We start from the raw sequence: 27,326 nt of genomic DNA, 5'->3' as shown, positions 1-27,326 counted from the left end.
TTTTCTGTATACTGTGATAGTACTTATTTATATGACGTTGAGATTTTTCACACACGTTAGAAGCAGAATTTGTAGCTATCCTAATGTAATATCTCACTGCGCTAAGATCTTTGTGCCAAAGACCACTGATCTGTGATAGCCCCTAGGGGACGCCATATTGGTTCATTATGTATGCAGGCTGTGCTTCCTGCTTGGTAGTGCTTGTTCTTTAGGCCTCATGCACACAGGTCATTTTTGTAGCCCCTTTTTGTACTGCTTCCAGACGGCCCTCCATGTTACCCCATGTCTCCATGCTCACATAGACTTTTAGAAGCTTTTAGTAGCAGTAACATTTACCCGCAGGAAAAAAACCCAGCACCAGCGCATCCAGGAGCAGCAGCTTTTTAGCAATAAAAACGCTTGGTGCGTGTAAATGCATCTAAATGCTTGTTAACGCTAGGCACGTGTAGCGCTTGAGCATTCATTTATTTCAAAGGCCAGGATAAATTATTATCCTGGCTAATGAAATGAATTAACGCCCAAGTGCTTGACGCTTGTAAACATGCCGAAACGCGTGGAAAAGCGTTAGCCTCTTTGACAAGCATGAGGTTTTTTTCTGCCAAAATGCTGCTGCCAGGAGGAGGAGTGTTTTAAATATGTCCTTTGTACACGAGGCCTTCATGTTGTTTCCCCTCAATACAATTTCACCATTCTGCTAAATCCTGAATAATAATGATCCCAGTATTCTGTATTTGGCTCTATTTCAGTATGCAGCAGTTTGTGTATTTATATACCTTGCTTTCACAGTCATTGTTCAAAATGCTGATGGGACCCATGGGTGTTCCATCAGGGCTCTCAGGGGTCACAATTATGACCCCGCTCATGCTTTAGGGGGGCCCGTGATGTCTCCCTGTCACTATCATGAGCAAAGAGGAATCCAGAGCAAAGCAGAAGCTCCAAGCTTTTGGCTCCATTTTGAAGTCCTGAGCCAGAGAGAAGGATGGGGTGAGGCCAGCCCTGCTAGGCGGAGAAGTGTCAGTACTGACAACCAGGCGGGGATGGACACCGAGCTATCATCAGGCTGAGCGAGGGGGAAGGAGGAGGAGAGCACCGTCCAGGAGCTGGTACTCCTGTCTTTGGGGAGGTAAAAACAATACCACACACCACCCTACCCCTCCCCACAACTCCTGCTGACACTCACACAAAAATTCTCACAAAATCCTGTAACACCTCCTGAGGGGCCCCCGAGGTACTGCGGGCTCCAGGGGCTGCAGATTTGACTGTGACAGTTTGAGCAGGATGAGAAGTGGGGAATCTGGATGGGTTTTCTCCGGGTACTCCGGTTTCCTCCCACACTCCAAAGACATGCTGGTAGGTGAATTGACTCCTGTCTAAATTGGCCCTAGTAAGAGCAGCTGATACACCTGATACATGTCTCCTGCAGACCAGCTGTCATGTGAAGGAGCGGGCAGTGACCTCCAGGTATGAACTGTCCCCCATTTGAAGATTCCCCTCTATTAGCAGCTCCAAATTTTGGATTTTCTCATCACTTTCTAACCCGGGGACAGCAGTCAAGGGTAAACATTGAGAGGCTGAATCTCACTTACAGTGACACATGAAGCATTAAAACCTGACAGGGGCTCTTAATCGTCCTCCTCTATCCAGTGACCCCACAATGTGTATATGCTTCCAAAACTGAAGTGGTCTTTTAACCCCTTTTTTCATGACTTTTTGCTTTTGAAGCCTTGTTGCATCCATTTTGGGGACTTTGATTGGATAGTGGCAGTCAGCAGATCTTCCCCTCATTTACAAAGATCTGGAACAACTGCACTTGCAGAGTGCACAGTCTATTCACCTTTAGTAAATCACCCCCGTTGTGTATATAGCAATGACCCCAATAAATATATATTTGGGTGACATAACAACATATTTCCTTACAGTTCCTTGCATTATAATTGACAAATATTCGATGTCCCCTCTGCGTGTTTCTCTTGGGTTTTGTCGGTGAATTTCAGGGGCAGGTAGTGTGTACAACTGCCCTGAACCCCTGCCTGATGGCCTTACATACACCCCTATGAGGGGCTCTGGACTGTGCGAGGGGCTGGTGGTCCCCTGTTAAGGGTCTCAGTGAATCTTATTTGTTGGTTTTTAAAAGATCCTTTGACTTTTCATCTTTTTTCTTCCAATGAAAGTGCTTTATTATGAAATAATGAGCAAAATCTCTCAGAGCAACACAATTCGTTTCCTCGCCGCTCACAGCAATCTCAGCAAATGAGCCACAGCTGCTGGGAGAGCTGACACCTAGTTTACAATATGCTAATGAGGTCACATGACCTTGTTTTGGCTGTAACCCACAAATTCACAATTTAACTCCTTGCTGCCCAAGGACACTTTGGACATTTCTCACACACTTATTAATATCAGCATTTTTTTGGTAGAATATTACTTCTAATACTCAAACATGATATATTTTCTAAAAGCAGAGAGCCTGGAGAATAAAATGGTGGTTGTTGCAATTTGTTATGTTGCATGATATTTGAGCAGATGTTTATAAAATGAAAATTTTCAGGAAAGAAATACATCCATTAATGCATTAAATGCACTTTAGTGCACACAAACAGAATATAGAACCCATTTTTTTGGTAAAATATAAAAGATGATGTTGAGTTGAATAAGTGTACACCAAACATGCCAAGATTTAAAACTTTACACACACAAAACAATTTTTGTAAATCTATTTTATTTAAATGTATTTATTAATTTTTAATAGTTTTTTTTAAATACACTTCATTGATTATACCTATAGGACCAGTCGGAAAAATCCTAAATTACTAAGACTTGAGAGTATGACATCTGATTGGTGGATGTGTGATGTCTGCAGTCATTATTATTTCCAGATCAGCTCTGTATGGGGGAAGGGTAAGGTCCGAGAGCTCACCAGAACCTCTATATTGTTTTGTATCACATTGGTGTCACTTCATCACAGAACACCTTACCACACCCCCTGCTCCTCCTTCTCTCTACCCCATCACCGCCCACATCCTTATATCCAGACCTACAGTGCACATCTTTCACCCCACCCACTACCTTCTATTTAGCCCTACATTGTACCACACTGCCCTTCTCCTCCCATCCAAACCTGCACAACACATCGTCCGCCCCTCCCTCTACACCACACCACACCACTCGCCTCTTCACATTTAGACCTGCACAGCACATCTTTCACTCAGCTCTGCCCAAAGTTCTTAGTGTGATGACCAGGGGTGGACTGACAACTCATGGGGCCCCCGGGCAATAGGAAATAATGGGGCCCCCGTGTCCTTGCCCAAACTCAAAAAAGCCTATGAAAAAGGTACCAGGGGCATCTCATGGGGCCCCTAACTGACCCCAGGCCCTCGGGCAGTGCCCGAGTTTCCAAATGGTCAGTCCGCCTCTGGTAATGACCCTTCGCTCCCCGCCTATTCACAGATTCTACACAGCAGATAAAAAAAAAGTGCATTTATTTATTTATTTTCGGAACCTGGAAAGCAATGCACCATAGATCAGCAGATTGCTGGTGCCATACAAGACTCCTGCAGACTGTTAATGTACATGTTATACCCTGAATATGGATGTAACATGTTACAAAAGGTGAATCTATCCTGACACCAGTCATATGAAAAGTCTGGTACTGCCTCCCTTCTGGAAAAACTATGTGTTTGCCTCTGTCTGGTTTTAATAATTTTGCGTCAAAGACCATGTGTGCTGAAAATGGATGACTATACATGTTCCACGTCAATCAAAAAACTCTGAATTGTTAGCATTCACATAAGAAGCTAAAACTGCAGAAAGAACTTTATTCTGGATCTAAATCCTATAAGGATCAGGGCTACGAGGGGTTTAACCCTGCTACATTCTAATAGGTCCATATAAAGGAGTTCAGTTTCTCAAGCAATATTTTAAACATGACATTGATCCAAACCAAAAGGAGCGAGTCAGAGAGGAAATGCAATGAATACTCTGCGACTGACAGTGTCCTGTGTTGGGTTGTCATTCCTGATCAGAAAGAGATACAGAAAAATGCAGACGGCACTAACGCCTTGTCTACCAAGGTATGTTTATACAGTGGAGGATGGGACTGTAGTAATTGTGCTATTAAGAAAGGGGGGAGATTGATCTCCTCTGCACTTAATGAACCTGGAAGCAACATGCATTATGCAGGAGAGATATTGGGGGTCTAATAGACCCCTGATGTCTCCATATAGAGGACTTGCTAATACCCCCCCCCCCCCCAATCCTATCATATAGGGGACTCGTTTAGCCCCCTTGAGAGAGCAATAAAGTTTAGAGAAAAAAATATATAATAGAAAAAATAAAAGTGCCCCCATACACACCTGAATGCAAACATAGGGAACAGGTATGTAGACATAAATTTCTCCACACGTGTGCGGTATCACCAGGAATGTTGGCATAAGAGCAATAATTCTACAGTCATAATTCATGTTTAACTGTAAACTGATAACCTATAAAGGCTTCCAAGGTGTCACTTAAAGACAGTTTGGGGTACTATAGTTTTATCCATGTTATCCACTATAGATTTATCCATGTTATCCACCCTCGATTTCAGTCTATCTATAGCAGCAGTGGCAATTTTCTTGATATACAGTAGGATGCCTCAAGTGTGACCCCTGGCATCCCCAAAGGGCCGCATGCACCCGCTGGGCCACAGGTTGGGCATCGAGAGACCTTCAACTCACCACACATTACAATCTGAATACACAATCTTTGTACAATCTCTCTTTTAAGGTTTACCAATACTTTGTCATATGAAGACAAACTATCCATTCATGTTTTATCCAATCAGGCAGACTCTTGCACTACATAGGTGTTGGAAGATCTATAGGAAATTGTACAATCAGATTGTAATATGTGTTTTAAAGGGTAACTCAACTTTGTGGGGAAAAAAATAACAAATAAAAAAAAAATAATAATATAACGTACAGTTATACATACAATACAATTTCGACACAGGTCATATTGTAATTGAATGATAATAAAATTGACCTTACCTTTTCAATCTGCAGTTCTATCATTTTCTGTAAATTGCAATATGGTAACCTGGAGGTGTCCTGTACACAGATGGTGTACAGAACGTCCCCAAAAAACATAATTTCCTGCTTGTGTGATTGGCTCACGGATATTCCCAGAAGTCTGCACTAAGATACAAGTCAGATTTTGGTCATCCCCTTTACTAATCTTTGCACATTGATTTTGTTCTTATAGCCTGGCCTGGTACAAGTGGGGAGTTGGAGAAGTTCAGAACGGAGTGTTTGTGCCCAATGTGTGCTATGATAAATCCAGCCAGGCGTCTGCCTTCTGCTACAACCCAAACTGTAAGTACTACTCATCAGAAACGTACTGATTCAAATCCAAAATCAAGGCAATTTCACACTTTTAATATGGCGACACACATTTACTGCTGAATGTTTTCATAGTCTAAGACCCTTACAAACAAGACACTTAAGGTTCCCTTTTTGATAAAAAATGAAAAGGTGAAGGAACTTCAGGCATCTTGGGCACCCCTCTGGATTTGCTGCACATAGCGCCCAGAGCTGCCAATGTAGCGGTCCATACACCATGGGTGAGTATCCATCATAATGTTAGAAATGGTAAGCATTTGTTAGTCAGTGTGACCATGTGACTTCCCTGACCAATGAGAAGCACTTTTTTCTTCTGGGACACCTTACTAGAAGAAGAAGCCTCAGTTGCACTTCTTATTGGTCAGCACTGTCCATCCATTACTATGGATACATACTTTGAGCTGTGTATTGTGATATACGGACCGCTACAGGAGCAGCATGGGGGCTGCTATGTGCCACTATGTGCAGTGGGGTCTGGAAAGTTGTCCAGGAAATTTGGATTTAGTCCAATTTTTTCATTTTTCATGAAAAGGTACACTTACTCTCTAAAGAGACCCTGTCACCAACCTAAAAAAAGTAGTAGCACAGAAAAAGGTATTTTTCTTACTCATTGTTTTGTTTGGTTATAATAAATCTGAACTCCAGGTTTTTGCATAGTAACATTAGTCCAGCTTGGACCAAAGTCAGTATGCATATTCCATACCTGGTTGATCCCTGTGGAAGCGGAAATCACTACAGTAGCTTCCATGATCTTGCTGTCTTCCAGATCCCGTGCTGAGCAGCTGCCCTGCTGCATAGTGAACATAGGGGGTCACTTGCTTGGCATGGACACCATTCAGAGAACAGTTTGCACATTCTCAGTGCATGCAAAGTGTTCTCTAATTGAACAAGTTGGAGAGGCACCTTTATGATCTCCACCTCATCTAATTGTGCAATATGCTTCTGAACGTCCTAGAAAATTCCACTACTCCAGGAAGAGTCCATTCCTGAGCTCAGCCCCCTCCTTCCTTGCATGTCATACCCCTCTATTCTATATCTAATTACTGTCTGTGCTGGCCTAGCTCCTCTGGCCCCCTTCCTCAACTTCCTACGTAGCCTTTTATGTAGCGGCTAGAGGAAGAATGAAGGGCAATACTATAAATTGTCACTTAGGTGACAGCTCTGACTCTGCTGTGGATGCTGACATCACATCCAAGAGGGTGGGACCCAGCAGTAGTTTCAGGGCTTTTGAATGTCTACACAAGGGAGGCTATTACAGGCAAATAACATGCTTAAAACACGTAAAATAAAAAAAATCCTATGGAAAATATTTTGTTGAAATGAATGGTCTGGTGACAAAGTCTCTTTAAAGTTTATTTCAAGTTAGTTTTGAATAAATTGGGAAGTGGTTTGAGCCTCTGTTAGGCTTTTATTGCTGTGAATCACTGGTAAGATTTTTTAATCGCTTATGGCGGTTCACACCATGAATAACACAGGAACGCACTGCATGCAAAACGCACTCTATTTGCGATCTGCAGCGGGTGTCAGTACAAAGTTAATGACATCCCAAACGCAGTTTGCAAATGTAGTGTGTTTGCACCGAATCACTTGGTACTTTTGTTTTGTTTGTTGTCCGATTGCAATGCGTTTTAAAAAGCACTATATGGGCTTTTTTTCCTCCAATTATACTTACCTAGGTATAATCCGGTATATATTAGTTTAGTTTATTATATAGTATTGCGCTGCATTTTTGTATATAATTATTTGTATGTGGGAACACTTTACATGTTAGCTGCAATATTTGTTTATATTGATTTGGATAGGTCATATTGCACTGTAGGTTTTCACTTATTAGTATTCTATCAGTAAGAGGGGGAAATGTAAGCTCTGCCCATACAGATGCAGAAATTGGCTTCGTTTATTACAGGTATTTATATATCGCCAACCTGTGCTTCCCGGGTGCACGAAAACACCAAGATTGGACGCACGGGCTGGATGCCCAGTGTACATGTAGGGTTCTTACGTATCAATTTGGGGGGACATAAAATGACAGTAACAATGGCTGCTTATACCAGTGAAATTCACTGGTATAAGTAATCAAAGTGAGTCAAAAAATGTATTGCTCCGGTCACAGTATGTTAAACAAAATAATAAAAAAAAAATGTAATAAAAGAATTGAAAAAAAACCTTCTTTTTTGTGATCATACTGTTACCAGTCAGTGTCCTTGATCAGTACCACACCCGTTAAATGATGACGCTTTACTGCACTGGTGAAGGTGTATATATATATATATTAAAAAAATGTACAACTTCAAAAAACTCACATGCCCGATAGTTTGGACTATGTACTTTACAAGAAGGGTCATTTGGGGAATATTTGTACTGTCTGGAGTTTTGAGATCGTCCGTCAGTACATCAGGATTGATCGATATTCAGATATAGATCCCATAGTTTGTGGACTCTATAGCGTTCCTAAAGACAAAATAATATACACAGATTTGGGTTATTTTCACCAAAGAAATGTAGCAAAATACATTTTGGCCTAAATTTATGAAGAAAGATTATTCATTTGCAGAATTTTATAACAGAAACAAAGAAAAATGTGTTTTTTTTTCATAATTTTTGGTCTTTTTTTCATTTATTTTTCATTTATTTAGCAATGAATAAAAAACCCCAGTGGTGATTAAATACCGCCAAAAGAAAGCTCTACTTGTGTGTAAAAATTATAAAAATGTAATATTGGTACAGTGTTGCATGACCGCGCAATTGTCATTGAAAATGCGACTGCCCTGAAAATGGGCCTGGGCAGGAAGGGGGTAAAAGTGCCCGGTATTGAAGTGGTTAAACACTCCACAGCTGAGTAGTCTCCATTCACACCATGCCTGTTGGGCTTTGTTGTGCAATGCAGCGGCAATCTGAAAACCATTGTTCCCAATAGGCCCAGTTCCCACTAACGCACTTTGGGTGGCTGTGCACCGGCTGACAATGAAACCGGCTGCATTTAGAGGGTTAGCTCAGCTTTACTAAAAAACTGCCTATGCAGATAAGGGGCGTCCGTAGGTAAAAACAAACTGTGTGCCTCTGACTAAAGCTGAATAATGCCCTTGCTATAGGTGTAGGCCATTTACATACCACATGAGGCCTGACTGGAATACTCCCAGGGCGTTGCTAGGTGAGGCCTAGTCGTTACCGTGCACCTCCTACATCACAGGAGTGAGGTCTCCAGCACTGAGCTCAGAGCTACTGCATCAGGGAGAGGGAGCGCATGTGAGGGGGTTTGGAAAAGAGAAAAAGCTCATTCCTGTGATGGAGGAGGTGAGAAATAATGACTAGGCCTCGCTTAGCAACGTCCTGGGAGTATTCCAGTCAGGCCTCATGAGGTATGTAAATGGCCTACACCTATAGCAAGGGCATTATTCAGCTTTAGTCAGAGGCACAGTGTTTGTTTTTATCTACAAATGCCCCTTATCTGCGGTAGGCAGGTTTTCCTGTAAGCCCGGTTCACATATATTATTATTATTATTATACAGTATTTATAAAGCGCCCATAGTTCGCTCAGCGCTGTACATTACAAAGGGGGACAGAACATGTGACAGAACAATAACAATACAATGCAAAACATGAGGGGATTGAGGGCCCTGCTCTTTCGAGCTTACAATCTAGGAGGGAGGGGATGCGGACTAGATGCGTTTTGAACCTCATCCGATTTGCATAACGTGAACCAAACCAGTTTTCTATGGAGCCAGTTCACATATGTGAGGGCCGGCCGCAGTGCAATTTTAGAAGGAGTCAGGTACAATTTTCAGTCCGGTTCAGGTGCGATTTCCAGTATCGCACACTTTAAAAATTTGCACCCGAACCCCAGAACGAATTTGCACAAAACTCTTTTTAACCGTTTCCATATCGGGCACTTTTACCCCCTTCCTGCCCAGGCCATTTTTCAGGTTTCAGCACTCTCACACTTTTGAATGACAATTGCGCGGTCATACAACATTGTACCCAAACTAAAATTTTATCATTTTCTTCACACAACTAGAGCTTTCTTTTGGTGGTATTTAATCACCGCTGGGGTTTTTATTTTTTGCTAAATTAACAAAAAAAGGCCAAAAATTTTGAAAAAAAAACACGTTTTTCTTTGTTTCTGTTATAAACGTTTGCAAATAAATAATTTTTCTTCATAAATTTAGGCCAAAATGTATTCTACTACATGTCTTTGGTGAAAATAACCCAAATTAGGATGTGTTATTTAGTTTGTAGCAAAGTTATAGAGTTCACAAACTATGGGATAGATGTGAATATTGATCAGTCCTGAAGTACTGACGGCCAATCTAATTTCTTGAGGTCCAAGAATGTCAGAATAGTAGATATCCCCCAAATGACCCCTTTTGGAAAGTAGACAGTCCGATGTACTTCATAAGAGGCATGGCGAGTTTTTTGAAGTTGTATTTTTTTTTTGTCATAATTTTTCGGAAAATTAAAAAATTAAAATAATTATTTTCACTATTTTTTTTTTTACATACTGTCACCAGTGCAGTACAGCGTCGTCATATAACTGGCATGGCGGTGATCAGGGACACTGGCTGGTGAGAGTATGAAAAAAAAATATAGAATTGTTTTTTTTTTTTCATTATTTTTAATTTTTTATTACATTTTTTTCCTTTTATTTACGATTTTTTTCTTCATATTTCACTATGACCAAAGTAGTACAATTTGCATATAGCAAAGAATTAGTTTGCTATAAGCAAGCATTTACCTGAATGACATCGATTCATTCAGGGTTTTTTTTTTTTTTTTGTGCTTAGCTGTGATTTGGCCACAGCTAATCACATGACACAGCTGGGCTGTGATTAGCCCAGCTTGTGCATGTGATTGCTGTGACCAATCACAGCTAAACACACTAGTATACAATGGATGGCATGAATGAAGCCATTCATTGTATACAACTGTCATGTGACCTGCTGTGATTGGTCACAGCAGCTCACATGGTACGGGCAATGGGGCTGGTACTCAGATCTGTCATCGGCCGTCTCCAAGGTACACAGCCGGTGACAGATCACACCACTGCGCGGCTCTGCAGGCGCGCAAACTGCGCATGCCCGGGAGGACGTCATATGAGGTCCACCCGGAATGCTAATGGCTTTTGCCGGCCGCCATTCAGCCATTGGCCGGGCAGCTAATGGTTAAAAATCGTACTGAAACCAGCCCCGCACATATGTGAACCCGGTCTAAAGGTGAACTAACCCCTTAAACGCAGCTGCCGCATACTACAATGTGTCACAGCGCCCTGCAGTGTAAGCCCTGGGTAACACTCATGTAATCTGATGCCTTCCAGAACGCATAGATTGGCATGTGAAGGGAGATAACATGGCTTTCTATAGAGGTCGTTCACACCTACACGCTCCAAACGCAATGCAATTTCGAAGGCCTGCTTCACACCTATGCATTTTTCAGTGCGTTTTCAGTTTTTGCAGAAACGCACTGCAGTCCATTTAACATGGTTTCCTATGGGTCATGTTCATATCTGTGCGTTTTTTGAAAAGAGTCAGGGACTTTTTTCCCCCACGGCAGGTTGCATTTTTGGTTCCATAGACTTCTATAGATACGCATGAAAAACGCTTGCGGTTTTGTTGATTTTTTGTTGGTTTCTGCCACATGACAACATACACCTCCCAAAAATGCATCAAAAACTTGTGTTAAAAAAAAATGGGAAAATAATCAGCTGCATCCTGCAAATGTGTGAACCCTGCCTAAAAGGGTCCTGTGCGTGTTTGGTGCGATGCAGTGCGTTCTTGAGCCCCATAGACTTGAATGGAAAAAGCAGTGAAAACACATAGGTGTGCAAAGCCATGCGATTTCATTGTGAGATACACCTCTTTCTAATGTCACAAAATTAGCCAGAACAGAAAGCGCAGCAGAATTGCTTCTTAAATCGCACTTGAAAACGCATTGAAATCCCACCACATCAGTGTAACCAGGGCTAAAAAAAAAATATATATTTTCCCTTGTGTTGCGGAAAACGAGCACATCGGATAAGTGCGTTTAACATGCGTCAGTGTGGGCTAATTACAAAGCATGCATCCTCTCTATTTTTCTTCAACTTAAATAAGGGCGTGTGCGTTTAGGTGTGTTCTGGTGCGTTTTTAATGCGTTTTACTGTCGAGTTCAGTGCAGAAAAATGCAGCATGTTTACTTTTTCTTTCTGGAACTGGAGCGCCCTGGAACCGACCTCACTGGTGTGAACGATGCCATTGGAAACCATATAACCTACTATCCATGCGTTTTTGATGCAGAAAAGAATGGACAGCATGTGGTGTGAACTTGGCTCTGACACTAGCTTGACACCTATGCAGGTTGCGATTGCTGCTTTTTTCCTCCATGGTTTGCGCTTTTCACATGGGTTTATAATGCAGTTTGCTTTTTTTGGGATGTGGTAATGTTGCTGGGGGGAGGTGTCTGCTGTCATGCAGGAAACTCGGCAAAAACACGCGTACATTGCTTTTGCTTGCGTTTTTGATGCGTTTCCTTTGAAGTCTATAGAACCACAAACACAACCTGCTGGGGGCAAAAAAAGTCCCTGACCCTTTCCAAACAACGCAGCCACTTGAAAATGCACATAGGTGACCCAGACCCATAAGGAATCATTGTAAATGGACTGCAGTGTGTTTCTGAAAAACGGAAAGCGCGTTGGAAACGGCGTCGATGTGAACCTAGCCTCAAGATGATCTGCACAAATCTCGGCACACTTTCAGTCTCCACCCCCCTTCATCTATGTCCAAGCATTACTGATAGCAATATGTGATGACACCAGGGGGCAATGTTGGGTTGGGGGGCCGTGTTTTTTCTTTTCGGCCCCGTGTTTGGCGGCCTCTCACCCTTCCTCTCTCCATAGATGGGCCCAGGGGCGGACTGACAACTCATGGGGCCCCCGGGCAATAGGGGATCATGAGGCCCCTGTGCCCTTGCCCACACTCAAAGCACACTTAAAAAAGCCTATAAAAGGTACCAGGGGCATTTAATGGGGCCCCCTACTGACCCCGGGCCCTTGGGCAGGGCCCGAGTGCTCTAATGGTCAGTCTACCCCTGGATGGGCCGGTTTTCTGGCAGTCTATGAGTGTGAGACACTGCGAGCCAGCAATTAGGGGGGTGTTCAATGGCATTTTCCTGTTCTGTTTGGAGAGGGGGGTTCCCTGTGATTTCTCTCTTTGCCCCTGCATGGCTTCCATCAGTCCAGGAGGAATAGTATCTTAGAATTGACCTTTCATCTCATCTTGCGATGTAACAGGAGCAAAATCTCCCCCCGCCGGGGTCCGATCTAATACTACAAAGGGGCATGTGCAGTTGCTGAAACCTGGGATTGAACCAGGGACCACTAGACCTTCAGTCTAACGTTCTCCCAACTGAGATATTTCAGCTTCTTGATGCCCCAAAGGATTTGTAAGTAGGATCATAATGATGATACCCAGCAGCAGGTACAAGTGGTTTACAACCACTTTAACTATGTCTATTGGGACGCAGCGTCTGCATGGACACAGCCGCGGTTCCCAATTTTGACATTCATGCAGGGGAAAGGGAATCAAACCCAACCCCAAACGCACCTGCACCAACCCGGATATCAAATTATGAGCAATGGCTGTGTCTGTGCAGCCACTGAGTCCCAATAGACATGAATGGCACTGTGTGGGATGCACAGGTATTTCTTGCATCCGTGTAAGGCAGTGGCATTCATTTCTTATGGGTTTTCTTGTGTTGTTTTGGGGTTTTTTTATTTCTTGTGTGTTTAATAGTTTTGGATAATCCCTGTGGCTGCAGCGTCCGACTCTTGTTCGATGATGGTAGTTGTCCTTGGTTGTTTAGTTTCCGTAGTGGCCCATGTCTGCTTGATGTCCATGGTTGCTTGGTTTGGGTTGTTGTCCACGGTTGCTTGGTTTGGGTTGTCCATGCAGCCGCTGCTTCCCAACAGACATGAATGACACTGTGTGGGATGCACAGGTGTTTTGTGCATCTGCGTAAGGCAGTGCCATTCATTTCCTATTTTTGTTTTTCTGTTTTTTGTTCTTTTGTTGCTTCTTTGTGTTGTTTTGTGGTTTTTTGGTTTCTTGCCTGTTTAATGGTTTGGATAAGTCCTGCACAGGCTGCAGCTTCTGACTCTTGCTCGATGTTGTTTTGGGTTTTTGTCCATGGTTGTTTGGTTTCATTGTTGTTGTCCATGGATACTTGGTTTTGGTTGTCCACGGTTACTTGGTTTTGGTTGTCCATGGTTGCTTGGTTTGGGTTGTTGCCCATGGTTGCTTGGTTTGGGTTGTTGTCAGTGGCGTCCCTAGGTGGGTGCAAGCTGCACCCACTCATTTTTTTGAGACAGATAGAGCTTTCTTTTGGTGGTATTTAATCACCTCTGGGATTTTTATTTTTTCCTAAAAAAACTAAAAACCACTGAAAATTTTGAAAAAAAATGTTTTTTCTTAGTTTTTGTTATACAATTTTGTAAATAAGTGATTTTTCTCCTTCACTGATGTGCGCTAATGAGGCTGCAGTGATGGGCACTGATAGGCTACACTGATAGGTGGCACTGATGGGCACTGATGAGGAGGCACTGGTAGGTTGCACTGATGGGCATTGACAGGCATCACTGATGAGTACTGAAAGGCAGCACTGATACATGACACTGATACATGGCACTGATAGGCGGCGCTGATAGGCAGCACTGACTGGCACTGATAGGTGGCACTGACTGGCACTGATAGGCGGCACTGACTGGCACTGATAGGCGACACTGACTGGCACTAATAGGCGGCACTGATTGGCAGCACTGATAGGTGGCACTGATTGGCATTGATAGGTGGCACTGACTGGCACTGATGGGTGACATTGAAAGGCAGATCAGATAGGCACTGATATGTGGCATTGATGTGCACTGGTATGCACTGATATGTGGCATTGATGTGGAACTGATGTGCACTGGCACTGATGGGCATTGGCACTGATGAGCACTGACAGGTGGCACTTCTGGGGCCACATTGATCATCAGTGCCCTGATGATCAGTGTACATGTCCCCTCCGCCGAAAGCAGATTACCGGCTCTCCTCTCCTCTCGAGCTGTCAGCGTGACAGCTCGAGAGGAGAGAAATGCCGATAACCGGCATTTCCGTGTTTACATGTGATCAGTGGTGATTGGACACAGCTGATCACAGGACCGAGCCAACATCTTCGGCTCTTTCCGTGATCCGCTGTGTTCGAGGGACACAGCGGACCGGTGATCGCCGCGCTGCGCGCTCCCTGAGCCGCGCATGCGCAGTGAGAATGGTAGGACGTCATATGACGTCCTATCAGAACGAGAGAACCACCTTGCGCCCGTCCTTGTACTATAGGGCGGGCGGAAGGTGGTTAATGGTTTGGATAAGTCCTGCACAGACTGCAGCTTCCGACTCTTGCTCGATGTTGGTTTTGGTTGTTGTCCATGGTTGTTTGGTTTCGGTTGTTGTCCATGGTTACTTGGTTTTGGTTGTCCACGGTTACTTGGTTTTGGTTGTCCATGGTTTGGTTTCGGTTGTTGTCCATGGTTACTTGGTTTTGGTTGTCCACGGTTGCTTGGTTTTGGTTGTCCATGGTTGCTTGGTTTGGGTTGTTGTCAGTGGCGTCCCTAGGTGGGTGCAAGCCACACCAGGTGACACCAATCGCACAGTGTGACACCCAGGGGCATATCTGCCCCCAGGCAGAAGGGACAAGGGACCAGGGCTTGGCAGGTCAGGAGAGCTTGTCATAGCTCGGGTGGGAGGCAGGGTTTAGGCAGGGGGCGGGCTCAGCAAGTCTTGAGCAGGGAAGGTGGGCTCAACTTATGCCATCCTGAGTTAATGGCAAGTCGGCTGTCTTACCCTCTCTGTGCTTCCCGGAGCGCTGATTCCCTGCTGCACCCACTGACATCGATAGGATCTAGCACAGCAATGGGCAAACTACGGCCCGCGGGCCGTATACGGCCCGGCGGACCTTTTAATCCGGCCCGCGGAGCTAGGCTCCTCTCACAGTCCGCCCTGAAGTCCCCAAGTCCCCCCTGTGTCAATTCACTTACCTTTGCTCCGCGCGCTCCTCTCGCCGTGTCCCGCGCCGTTCCGGTGTAGCATGAAAATCTGTCCTATGAGGATCTGTCCCCCTCGACGTATCTGCGCATGTGCCGGAGATCGCCGATTGGCTGCTAATGCCTGAAACTGGCACATGCGCAGATACGTCGAGGGGGACAGATCCTCATAGGAGACAGATTTTCATGCTGCACCGGAACGGCGCGGGACACGGCGAGAGGAACGCGCGGAGCAAAGGTAAGTGAATTGACACAGGGGGGACTTGGGGACTTAATATGGGGGATGAATTAATATGGGGAATGAATTACTATATGGGGGATGAATTACTATGGGGGATGAATTACTATATGGGGATGAATTACTATGGGGGATGTATTACTATATGGGGGATGAATTACTATGGGGGATGAATTACTATGGGGGATGAATTACTATGGGGGATGAATTACTATATGGGGGATGAATTACTATATGGGGATGAATTACTATGGGGGATGTATTACTATATGGGGGATGAATTACTATGGGGGATGAATTACTATATGGGGGATGAATTACTATGGGGGATGAATTACTATGGGGGATGAATTACTATGGGGGATGAATTACTATATGGGGGATGAATTACTATATGGGGGATGAATTACTATGGGGGATGAATTACTATATGGGGGATGAATTACTATATGGGGATGAATTACTATGGGGGATGAATTACTATGGGGGATGTATTACTATGGGGGATGTATTACTATATGGGGGATGAATTACTATATGGGGGATGAATTACTATGGGGGATGAATTACTATGGGGGATGAATTACTATGGGGGATGAATAACTATGGGGGATGTATTACTATATGGGGGATGAATTACTATGGGGGATGAATTACTATGGGGGATGAATTAATATGGGGGATGAATTACTATATGGGGATGAATTACTATGGGGGATGAATTATATGGGGGATGTATTACTATATGGGGGATGAATTACTATGGGGGATGAATTACTATATGGGGGATGTATTACTATATGGGGGATGAATTACTATGGGGGATGAATTACTATATGGGGGATGAATTACTATATGGGGGATGAATTACTATATGGGGGATGAATTACTATGGGGGATGAATTACTATATGGGGGATGAATTACTATATGGGGGATGAATTACTATATGGGGGATGAATTACTATGGGGGATGAATTACTATATGGGGGATGAATTACTATGGGGGATGAATTACTATATGGGGGATGAATTACTATAGGGGGGATGAATTACTATATGGGGGATGAATTGCTATATGGGGGATGAATTGCTATATGGGGGATGAATTGCTATGGGGGATGAATTACTATAGGGGGGATGAATTACTATGGGGGATGAATTACTATGGGGGATGAATTACTATATGGGGGATGAATTACTATATGGGGGATGAATTACTATATGGGGGATGAATTACTATGGGGGATGAATTACTATATGGGGGCTGAATTACTATGGGGGATGAATTACTATATGGGGGATGAATTACTATATGGGGGATGAATTACTATGGGGGATGAATTACTATATGGGGGATGAATTACTATAGGGGGGATGAATTACTATAGGGGGGATGAATTACTATTGGGGGGATGCATTACTATTGGGGGGATGAATTACTATATGGGGGATGAATTACTATATGGGGGATGAATTACTATGGGGGATGAATTACTATATGGGGGATTAATTACTATGCTTACTATGGGGGAATATTACTATACTTACTATGGATGACACATACACATAATTCATCTACTCTTGGTCCGGCCCCCGGGTCCAATATATGAACCCATTGCGGCCCTCGAGTCAAAAAGTTTGCCCACCTCTGATCTAGCAGGAAGCCGAGACCCGGACTGAGGATTGCAGCTAGGCTCCGCCCACCCGGCCTCTATTCCATTCACTGCATAGGGCCGGAGGACAGAGCCTAGAGGTCAGCTGACCGTGAAGAGGGGGTGCAGGAGAGGAGACCATCACTGCATGTCAAGTATCAGTGCAGCCGCAGACACCACGGACCCCAGATAAGTGCTCCATTAATTGTCAAATAGTCCCCCTTCTCTATCTCTCTCTCCCCCTCCTCTCTCCCCCCCCCTCCCCCCCCTTTCTCCTCTCCCCCCTCTTTGGTTGTTGTCCATCGTTGCTTGGTTTCATTTGTCCATGGTTGCTCAGTGTCAGTAGTTTTCCATTGTTGTCCATTGGCTGCAGCTTCTGACTCTTACTCTCATTGTCAGTCAATGAAATAAAGTTTCTTCCTTGCCTCTATTGGTGTTTTATGAGCCTCTTTGTTGGACATTTGCATGGGACCCAATGCGGATGTCGAGTTGAGAGCACCGGATGTGTCCATGCAGCCGCTGCTTCCCAACAGACATGAATGACACTGTGTGGGATGCACAGGTGTTTTGTGCATCTGCGTAAGGCAGTGGCATTCATTTCCTATTTTTGTTTTTCTGTTGATTTTTGTTCTTTTGTTGCTTCTTTGTGTTGTTTTGTGGTTTTTTGGTTTCTTGCCTATTTAATGGTTTGGATAAGTCCTGCACAGGCTGCAGCTTCTGACTCTTGCTCGATGTTGGTTTTGGTTGTTGTCCATGGTTGTTTGGTTTCGGTTGTTGTCCACGTTTACTTGGTTTTGGTTGTTCATGGTTGCTTGGTTTTGGTTGTTGTCCACGTTTACTTGGTTTTGGTTGTTCATGGTTGCTTGGTTTTGGTTGTTGTCCACGTTTACTTGGTTTTGGTTGTTCATGGTTGCTTGGTTTTGGTTGTTGTCCACGTTTACTTGGTTTTGGTTGTTCATGGTTGCTTGGTTTTGGTTGTTGTCCATGGTTACTTGGCTTTGGTTGTTCATGGTTGCTTGGTTGTTGTCCACGTTTACTTGGTTTTGGTTGTCCATGGTTACTTGGTTTTGGTAGTTGTCCACGGTTTCTTGATTTTGGTAGTTGTCCATGGTTGTCCATTGAATTGGTGTTCACTGATGGCATCATCAAACTGTCACTTATGTAGGAAAAATTGGTGAAATTCTCCTGTTCTTCTGGTGATATTACATCATTCCGATCCTTGCGGTCGATAATTTTATCTAATTTGACTTGGTTATATGATGAATCCTTGGGATTCTGAAAGAGAAAGAGGCATTAGTCACTATTTCTAATTGATACAGAAAATGGTAACAAAGCATGGTGAACCCCAACTACCCCCCCCCCCCCCATTGCAGCAGATAACAGTAAACAGGCTTCTTCCACCCTAGCTCCCTCTAGTGGTCAGAAGAAGCATTACACTTCATTATCCCACATTGTCTAACCCAAAGAACAAATGTAGTATTTTCAAGCTTAGGCCTTGATTGTGGTGGCTGCATTCGTTTTAATTGCATTTTACGGGTTAAGCACATTTTCTGCAAGTATAGGACAATACCTGGTAATCCAGACACAAATCCAGTGTCCTCGTAAGCTCCTGTGCACTGAACTAAGATCTCAAACAATATTATCGGCTTTCTCAGCTATTGTCTGTGAACTACAAACCAACACCCCGGTGTGCAATGGAGATAAAGAGAGGTGCAGGTGTTTGTAGTCCTAATCAGAAAAGCAGGCTAGGGTGACAATGCTGCTTCTCCATAGATACAGTACAGTAAGTGAGTGAACGTTGTCACCCTTGGGCAGGAAGTGTGCAGCAGGAGGGATTTATATGTAAAATAAATCAGGTCTTAGCTTTGCACCTGACCTATCCACAATAATCATCTCCAGTAATAAGCAGAATTGATTCAGACCAGGCTGGATGATTGTGTAATGATCACAAATTCATAGACAAGTCTGAAAATTCTGTAAAAACAAATGTCTCAGCGCTGAAGAGCCGGCCGCTGAACATCTCCAATCCCTTTAATGTGGTTGAACTCCATTATCTGTATACTTACTGGTTTTGATGGCATGCGTAGCTTTCTTCTATCTAACTCCACCCAGTTGATGGTGTTGAAGAACTGGCATCTCCTGATGTCACTGACTTGGTATTTTCGCTCATCTTGGTCTTTCCACAGAAGCTGTAAAGAAGAATAAAATATAATGAGACACTGAAGGAGCAAATAAATAATAATAATAATAATAATAAATAATAACCACATGCCGCCCAGCCACTGTATAAATACGGCGGCAGGGCGGCACGGCTGGGAAAAAGCACGTTTTAAAACGTGTGTTTTGTAAACAGGTAGGGGGCGCGCCGCCGCCCTACCTGTCCCGCCGATCACAGCCGCGGATGTCAGTCGCCGGGTCACAGCCAGTCCTTACCGGCTATATCCCGGCGATCGGCGGCAATCGCTGACAGAGCACAGCTGCAGTAGCTGTGTTTTCTGTCAGTTCCCTGACAGCTACAGGACACGCTGAACGGGACAGAAGAGTTTCTCTCTCCCGATCAGCGGTGTTCCCTGCAGTACACACCCCCGCCCCCAGTAAAACACTCCCCTCACACAGTTAACCCTTTCCCTGAAAAATAAAGTGAATCCCTTCCTCCCCAATGCCATTAGTACAGTGTCAGTGTTTTGTTTTTTTTGCACTGATCACTGTATTGGTGTCACTGGGGATGTCAGTGACCCCAAGTCAGTACCCCCCAATGTCAGAATGTCCACCGCAGTCCCGCCATAAGTCACTGATCGCCGCCATAAGTCGATGATCGCCGCCATTATTAGTATAAAAAAAAACTAAAAATCCCAGTATCTGTCCCGCCATTTGTAAACGCTATAACTTTCATGTAAACCAATTAATTTACACATATTGGGTTTTTTTTTTAGCAAAGACATGTCGCAGAATGCATTTTGGCAGAAATTTATGACTAAATTTGATTTTTACATTTTTTTTTACTGGACATGTTTTATAGCAAAAAGTCCAAAATATTGTTTTTTTTTTACTCAAAATTGTCAGTCATTTTTTTTTATAGTGCAAATAATAAAAACCGCACAGGCAATCAAAGACCACCGAAAGAAAGCTCAATTTGTGGGGAAAAAAAAGATGTAAATATCATTTATGTACCGTATTGCATGACCGCGCAATTGTCCGTTAAACTAGCGCAGCGCTGTATAGCAAAAAAATGGCGTAAATTGCAGTATTTATACCATAGTTTTTAGACGCTATAACTTCCACACAAAGCAATCCATATACACTTATTGGGATTTTTTACCAAAAACATGGAGCAGAATACATTTTGGCCTAAATTTATAACCAACTTTGAGTTTACTATATATTTTTTATAGCTGAAAGTAAAAAATATTGTTTTTCTTCAAAATTTTTGGCCTTTTTTTGTTTATAGCGTGAAAAATAAAAGGCGCACAGGTGATCAAATACCACCGAAAGAAAGCTCTATTTGTGTGAAAAAAAGGACGTAAATTTCGTTTGGGTGCAGCATTGCATGACCGCGCAATTATCAGTTGAATCAGTGCAGTGCCGAGTAGCGAAAAGAGGCGTGGTCATTAAGGGGGGTAAATCCTCTGGAGCTCAAGTGGATAATAAATAACAATCTCTGAGCAATAGAGAAGCTTAGGCTGTGTGTATACTTACTGTAGTATAATAATAATAATAATACTTACTCTCTTTAGGAGGTCACAGAGGTCAGATTCAAAAAAGTCCGGATAATCTGGATCCATGGAGATGATCCTATTTTTCACTTTGTTGAAGGGGTGTTTGCCAGACGCCATCTCGTACACTATTACTCCAAGGGAGAAATAGTCAACCATGGTGAAGTAATCCATGTTTTGCAAGACCTGTAGAAACACAAGGGAGAAAAAATTGTATGAGACAAAGATGACAACATAGTGACATTTGTGATGTGTGAAGCTCATGGAGGAATGAAATCGTGATCAAATAGCATGACATTGAGGTGGAGCTTGTGAACATTGGAGGAGAGGGGCTTAAAGTGGATGTAAACTCAAAACGTTTTCTTGGTTTTTTTTTTTGGACGAAGCAGAAAAGTGTCAAATACTCCTTCTAGGTTATTATTTGTTTTTGGGTTTTTTTTGCTGTCTACCACTGGGGACATTTCTTTTCACCTTCTGTTCCAGAAATGCAACAGGAAGTTATTTAGAAATTTCCCTGTGTGGGGAATTCTCTTTTACAGAATTGTCCTCAGAACAGGTATCCCCATTTCCCCTTTACTCTTGTTCTGGGATGAACTGTAACATTTTGGAATTCACTCTTACGATTTTTCTCAATGACAATGGTCACCAGAACAAATAGAGGAGTGAAACTACCCAATGGGGACACAGATAGCAAAAAATGTTTAACAGTCTAAAAACGTTCCCTACTCCTACCAAACAAGAAGCAAAGATTTGCCTAGAGGTACGCTATAACTGTCCATTTTAAAGTAGTTGGATGAAGGTATATGGACTCCAATAGCTCAATAGTCACACTCGCTCTCCGTGTTTAAGAGAAGAAGGAAAACAGCAGGAGAGCAATTACTGAAGGTTTTACCCCATTTGTATGTGTGAATCGGGCTGGACAGATCTATCCATCCACACCGGGCCTCATTGTCCCCTACAAAGAAACTCCAACACTGCTGCAGGTCTCAGAACTCCCCACCTTTTGTTGGGGCTATTGCTCTGTCCTGGAAACCCATTGAAAGCAACTGGGGCACCAGTGGAGACATTCTTCATTTAGTGAAAGTGGAGCATCCATTTATTTCTTCTCTATATCCAATGATGATAAATGGTATATCTTGATAAATATTACAATTAAGTCTGATATTAGACTTATACTTACTTCTGGGGCCATGAAGGCTGGTGTCCCCGCATAACCACTGATTCTCTTCGATTCGGTGACTCCTCTCACTGCTGTTCCAAAATCTGCAATTCTGGCATGGCCGTCGCTGTCTAAGAGGATGTTTTCCGGCTTCAGATCTCTGTGAACGATCTCTTTGGCGTGCAGGAATTGCAGGCCGCATAGAATTTCCGCTGTTAAATTCCTGATAGAGAAAGAAATACATATATTAGCACTGAAAATCATACCAGACCAGCTAAAGATGAAGTGACTTTTACGTAGAATTCATAGGGGTATTGATGGATGGGCTTAGTTGGAGGGGCCTGGCTAGGTCACATCCTGTCCTCAGTGATCAGCCTCTCCCAACTCCAAAGTGACCCTGACATCAAACTTACCTTAATCTGTTCACTTGTAGTGGAGCTGAAGAATTTATCAGTTGATAGAGATCCCCTTTACTCAGATACTCCATAACAAAGACAAGATGAGTCTGTAAAAAAGATGAAAACAGGTTAGATTATAGACATTCACTTTGTGGAGGAATATATGGAGACACGCACACCGGCATACAGTGCAGCGTGGCATCTTTACTAAGTGCTTCCTGAGGGAATTCTGAAAAACTGCACATAGAAGAAATGTAAGCCGCCATCACTGGACTACTTTTATCACAATATTAATTTTGTCTTGCTGTAAGGGTGATCCAGTGACTTCCATACTTTGGTTCACCATCCTAGAAGATGCATGTAGATCAGGAGTCCTGACTTCTGTCTTGCTAGCTGCAAACTTGTCCTTGCTGAGTGACTCAAGGTTTTGAGGTCAGAGACAGCCAGGCAGCTATCAATGTCTAAAGTCAGTAATGACAGCCTCTCAGTACATGGTTTCTTGAAGGAAAGCCTCTACTCTGTACAGTTTACTTCACTAATCTCCAGCCTTGTAAGAAGCACGCTAGAGTTCCTCTCTTACCTTTACTGCATTCCTCTGATCTACAGCCAGAGCCCCCAGAAAAGCATGGTGTGGGAATCAAGTGAAGTTTCCTTCTGCCTCTTTAAATTTAGCACTTAGTGCCTAGAGGACTAGCTGACAGGTCCAAACACTGTCATCTCATTGGGCAAAGGGATGCTTATCCTTGTGTAAAGTTTTGACTCCCAAAAAAGTCACTATTTACATAACTATTGTAGGGGGTCTGTATCAGTAGTGGAGCACAGTACTGGGAAGAGAAGAAGAAATTAGTAGATGAAAATACTTACCTCTATCTGGAATGTCCCATACAAATGGGTAAGATACGGGTTCTCTCTGCATTCTTCTAGAATGTTTCTTTCATTAAAAGCAGCGCAGGGATTAGAAAGCAGAAGTTTCTTTTTTCTGATGATCTTCACTGCCACCTTTTGGCCAGTGGTGGTATGGGTGGCCAACGCCACTTTTCCATAGCTCCCCTGTCCAATAACCTTATGGAAGGCAAAGCTTTCCACAGATAGTTTGTGTGACTGGCTGTTGCTGACACTGCTGGATGGGACCAGTTCAGTTTTTGCAGCCTCAGTGCTGGATAGGCTGTCTTCACTTTGCCGGTCCTCCTCAGTCATAGATGGTGTTGTTGCCTCCCTGTCACTGGTGGATTGAACCAGTGCAGTATTCTCACCCTCAGTGTTGGAGGTGATGACTGCACTTTGTTGTTCCTCCACAGTCTTAGGTGGTGTTGCATCTCTGTCACTGGTGGATGAAACCAGTGCAGTATTCTCACCCTCAGTGTTAGATTGGGTGACTGCACTTTGTTCCTCCACCTTCGTACGTAGTGCTGTTGCATCTCTGTCACTGGTGGATGAAACCAGTGCAGTGTTCTCACCCTCAATGGTAGATGGGGTGACTGCACTTTGTTGGCCCTCCACAGTCATAGATGATGTTGTTGCATCTCTGACACTGGTGGATGAGACCAGTGCACTGTTCTCACCCTCAATGGTAGATGGGGTGACTGCACTTTGTTGGTCCTCCACAGTCATAGATGATGTTGTTGCATCTCTGTCGCTGGTGGATGAGACCAGTGCAGTGTTCTCACCCTCAATGGTAGATGGGGTGACTGCACTTTGTTGGTCCTCCACAGTCATAGATGATGTTGTTGCATCTCTGTCGCTGGTGGATGAAACCAGTGCAGTGTTCTCACCCTCAATGGTAGATGGGGTGACTGCACTTTGTTGGCCCTCCACAGTCATAGATGATGTTGTTGCATCTCTGACACTGGTGGATGAGACCAGTGCAGTGTTCTCACCCTCAATGGTAGATGGGGTGACTGCACTTTGTTGGTCCTCCACAGTCATAGATGATGTTGTTGCATCTCTGTCGCTGGTGGATGAGACCAGTGCAGTGTTCTCACCCTCAATGGTAGATGGGGTGACTGCACTTTGTTGGTCCTCCACAGTCATAGATGATGTTGTTGCATCTCTGTCACTGGTGGATGAAACCAGTGCAGTGTTCTCACCCTCAATGGTAGATGGGGTGACTGCACTTTGTTGGTCCTCCACAGTCATAGATGATGTTGTTGCATCTCTGACACTGGTGGATGAAACCAGTGCACTGTTCTCACCCTCAATGGTAGATGGGGTGACTGCACTTTGTTGGTCCTCCACAGTCATAGATGATGTTGTTGCATCTCTGACACTGGTGGATGAAACCAGTGCAGTGTTCTCACCCTCAATGGTAGATGGGGTGACTGCACTTTGTTGGTCCTCCACAGTCATAGATGATGTTGTTGCATCTCTGTCTCTGGTGGATGAAACCAGTGCAGTGTTCTCACCCTCAATGGTAGATGGGGTGACTGCACTTTGTTGGTCCTCCACAGTCATAGATGATGTTGTTGCATCTCTGTCACTGGTGGATGAAACCAGTGCAGTGTTCTCACCCCCAATGGTAGATGGGGTGACTCCACTTTGTTGGTCCTCCACAGTCACAGATGATGTTGTTGCATCTCTGACACTGGTGGATGAAACCAGTGCAGTGTTCTCACCCTCAATGGTAGGTGGGGTGACTGCACTTTGTTGGTCCTCCACAGTCATAGATGATGTTGCATCTCTGGTGAATGGAACCAGTAGATTGTTCTCACCCTCCAGGGTGGTGTTGACGCTCAGAGATAGTGTATTGTTTTCTCCTGGAGAGGGAAAAAAATGTTATTTTCTTTTTGTTATACAAATCTTTGGACATTTAAATGTATTTTCTTTAACATATGTATGTGAGTGTCATCTGTGTCATGAAAATAATTTGTGTTGAACGTTTGAAAAATATACGTTCTATACATATGGACGATATTGTTGTTGTCACCCTGGGAGTCCATTCTCAGCACATGGCTTTTTCTGCCAGAACACGTGTATGCTAGTCTTATGAAGCCCCCATGACATCCGTAACAGCTATTCACCCCCTAAATATCCAGACTTAAACTTTGAGGCCACCAAGAGATAGACATCACAATGTGATCTCTCACAACGCTGAGAGCTTAGTGCCAAAGACCACTGATCTGCTAGAAGGGGGGGGGCGCCATATTGGTTCGATATGTATGCAGGCTGTGCTGTCTGCTTAGTAGTGCTTGTGCTTCAGTGTTGCTTCCTGTCAATGCCATTTCACCATTCTGCTAAATCCTACATAATAATGATCCCAGTATTCTGTTTTTGGTTCAGTTTCAGTAGATATATATATATATATGTTGGCTTTAGAGTCCTAATTCAAAATGGTGATGGGATCCAACTGTCAGTCTGTTGTGTACACTCCTGGATGCTGGGCAGCCAATCCTGCACACCTGATACACGTCTCCTGCAGACCAACTGTCATCTGTTAGAGTGGGCAGTGACCTCCAGGTATGAACTGTCCCCCACTGGAAGTTCCCTGTATTGGCAGCCCCAAATTTTGGATTTTTCTAACGCTTTCTAACCCGGGGCCAGCAGTCATCAGGGACAAATAAAAAGGTCGAATCTCATTATCGATGACAAAGCATTAAACTCTGACTGAGGCTCTAACCCTTCCCTCTTCTATTCAGTGACCTCTCCATGTGTAAATAGCAGTGACCCCAATAAATCTATGTTTGGGTGACAAAATCTCCCTTCAGTGCCTTGCATTATAGTTAACAAATATACTACTTACTTTCAGCGTCATCCTCTCTGGCTTTCGATTTAAAACAAGGGCAGATGGTGTGTAGAATTGCCCTGAACCCCCGCCTAACTGCCTTACATGCACCCCTACGGGGGGCTTTGTGCTGGTCAAGGGCCTGGCGGTCCCCTGTTAAGGGTTCCACTTTTGATCGCATAACTGAATCTTCTTTGTTGGTATTCAGAAGATCCTTTGACTTTTGAAATGTTCTCTTGCAATGAAAACGCTTCATTATGAAATAATGAGAATCGTCTCTTAGAGCAACAGAATTCGCTTCCTCTCCACTCACAACACTCCCAGCGAATGAGCCTCAGCTGCTGCTAGAGCTTCTACTAGAGTTTCCGCCAGGGTGGTCACATGACCTTTTGGCCACGCCCCTTTTTCAAAATTTAACCCCTTGCTGCCCAGGTACAATTTTGACATTTTTCACACACTTGTTAATATCAGCATTTTTAGAAATTAGTGTATACATGGATATAGATATAATTTTTTTTTTTTGGGTGACAATATATTTCCGTAAAAGTGGGGACATGATATTGGTTCAATATGTATGCAGGCTGTGCTGTCTTCTTAGTGGTGTTTGTGCTTTAATGTTATAATAATGATCCCAGTATTCTGTTTTTGGTTCAGTTTCAGTAGATATATATATATATATGTTGCCTTTAGAGTCCTAATTCAAAATGGTGATGGGACCCAACTGTCAGTCTGTTGTGTTCACTCCTGGATGCTGGGCAGCCAATCCTGCACACCTGATACATGTCTCCTGCAGACCAACTGTCATCTGAAGGAGTTGGCAGTGACCTCCAGGTATGAACTGTCCCCCATTGGAAGTTCCCTCTATTGGCAGCTCCAAATTTTGGATTTTTCTATCACTTTCTAACCCGGGGACAGCAGTCATCAGGGACAAATTAAAAGGCCGAATCTCATTACCGGTGACACAGAAAGCATTAAACTCTGACAGAGGCTCTAACCCTTCCCTCTTCTATTCAGTGACCT

General features: G+C 43.6%; 1 protein-coding gene across 1 annotated transcript in view; it reads left to right on the top strand.

The window, feature by feature from the left end:
- The window catches only part of LOC149456721 (uncharacterized), an 80,573-nt gene that overhangs the window by 618 nt on the left and 52,629 nt on the right, over positions 1 to 27,326 (top strand). Inside the window, exon 2 of the mRNA XM_089684546.1 lies at positions 5,242 to 5,351. Coding sequence (XP_089540672.1) covers positions 5,242 to 5,351 — 110 coding nt within the window. The remainder of the gene's footprint in view (positions 1 to 5,241; positions 5,352 to 27,326) is intronic.

The sequence above is a fragment of the Staurois parvus genome, unplaced genomic scaffold (genome assembly GCF_062004578.1).
Source record: "Staurois parvus isolate SC_StPar_1 unplaced genomic scaffold, SC_StPar_1.0 ptg000350l, whole genome shotgun sequence".
NCBI lineage: Eukaryota > Metazoa > Chordata > Amphibia > Anura > Ranidae > Staurois > Staurois parvus.
Note: the sequence above shows the minus strand (reverse complement) of the source record. Positions and strands in the feature narration are given on the sequence as shown.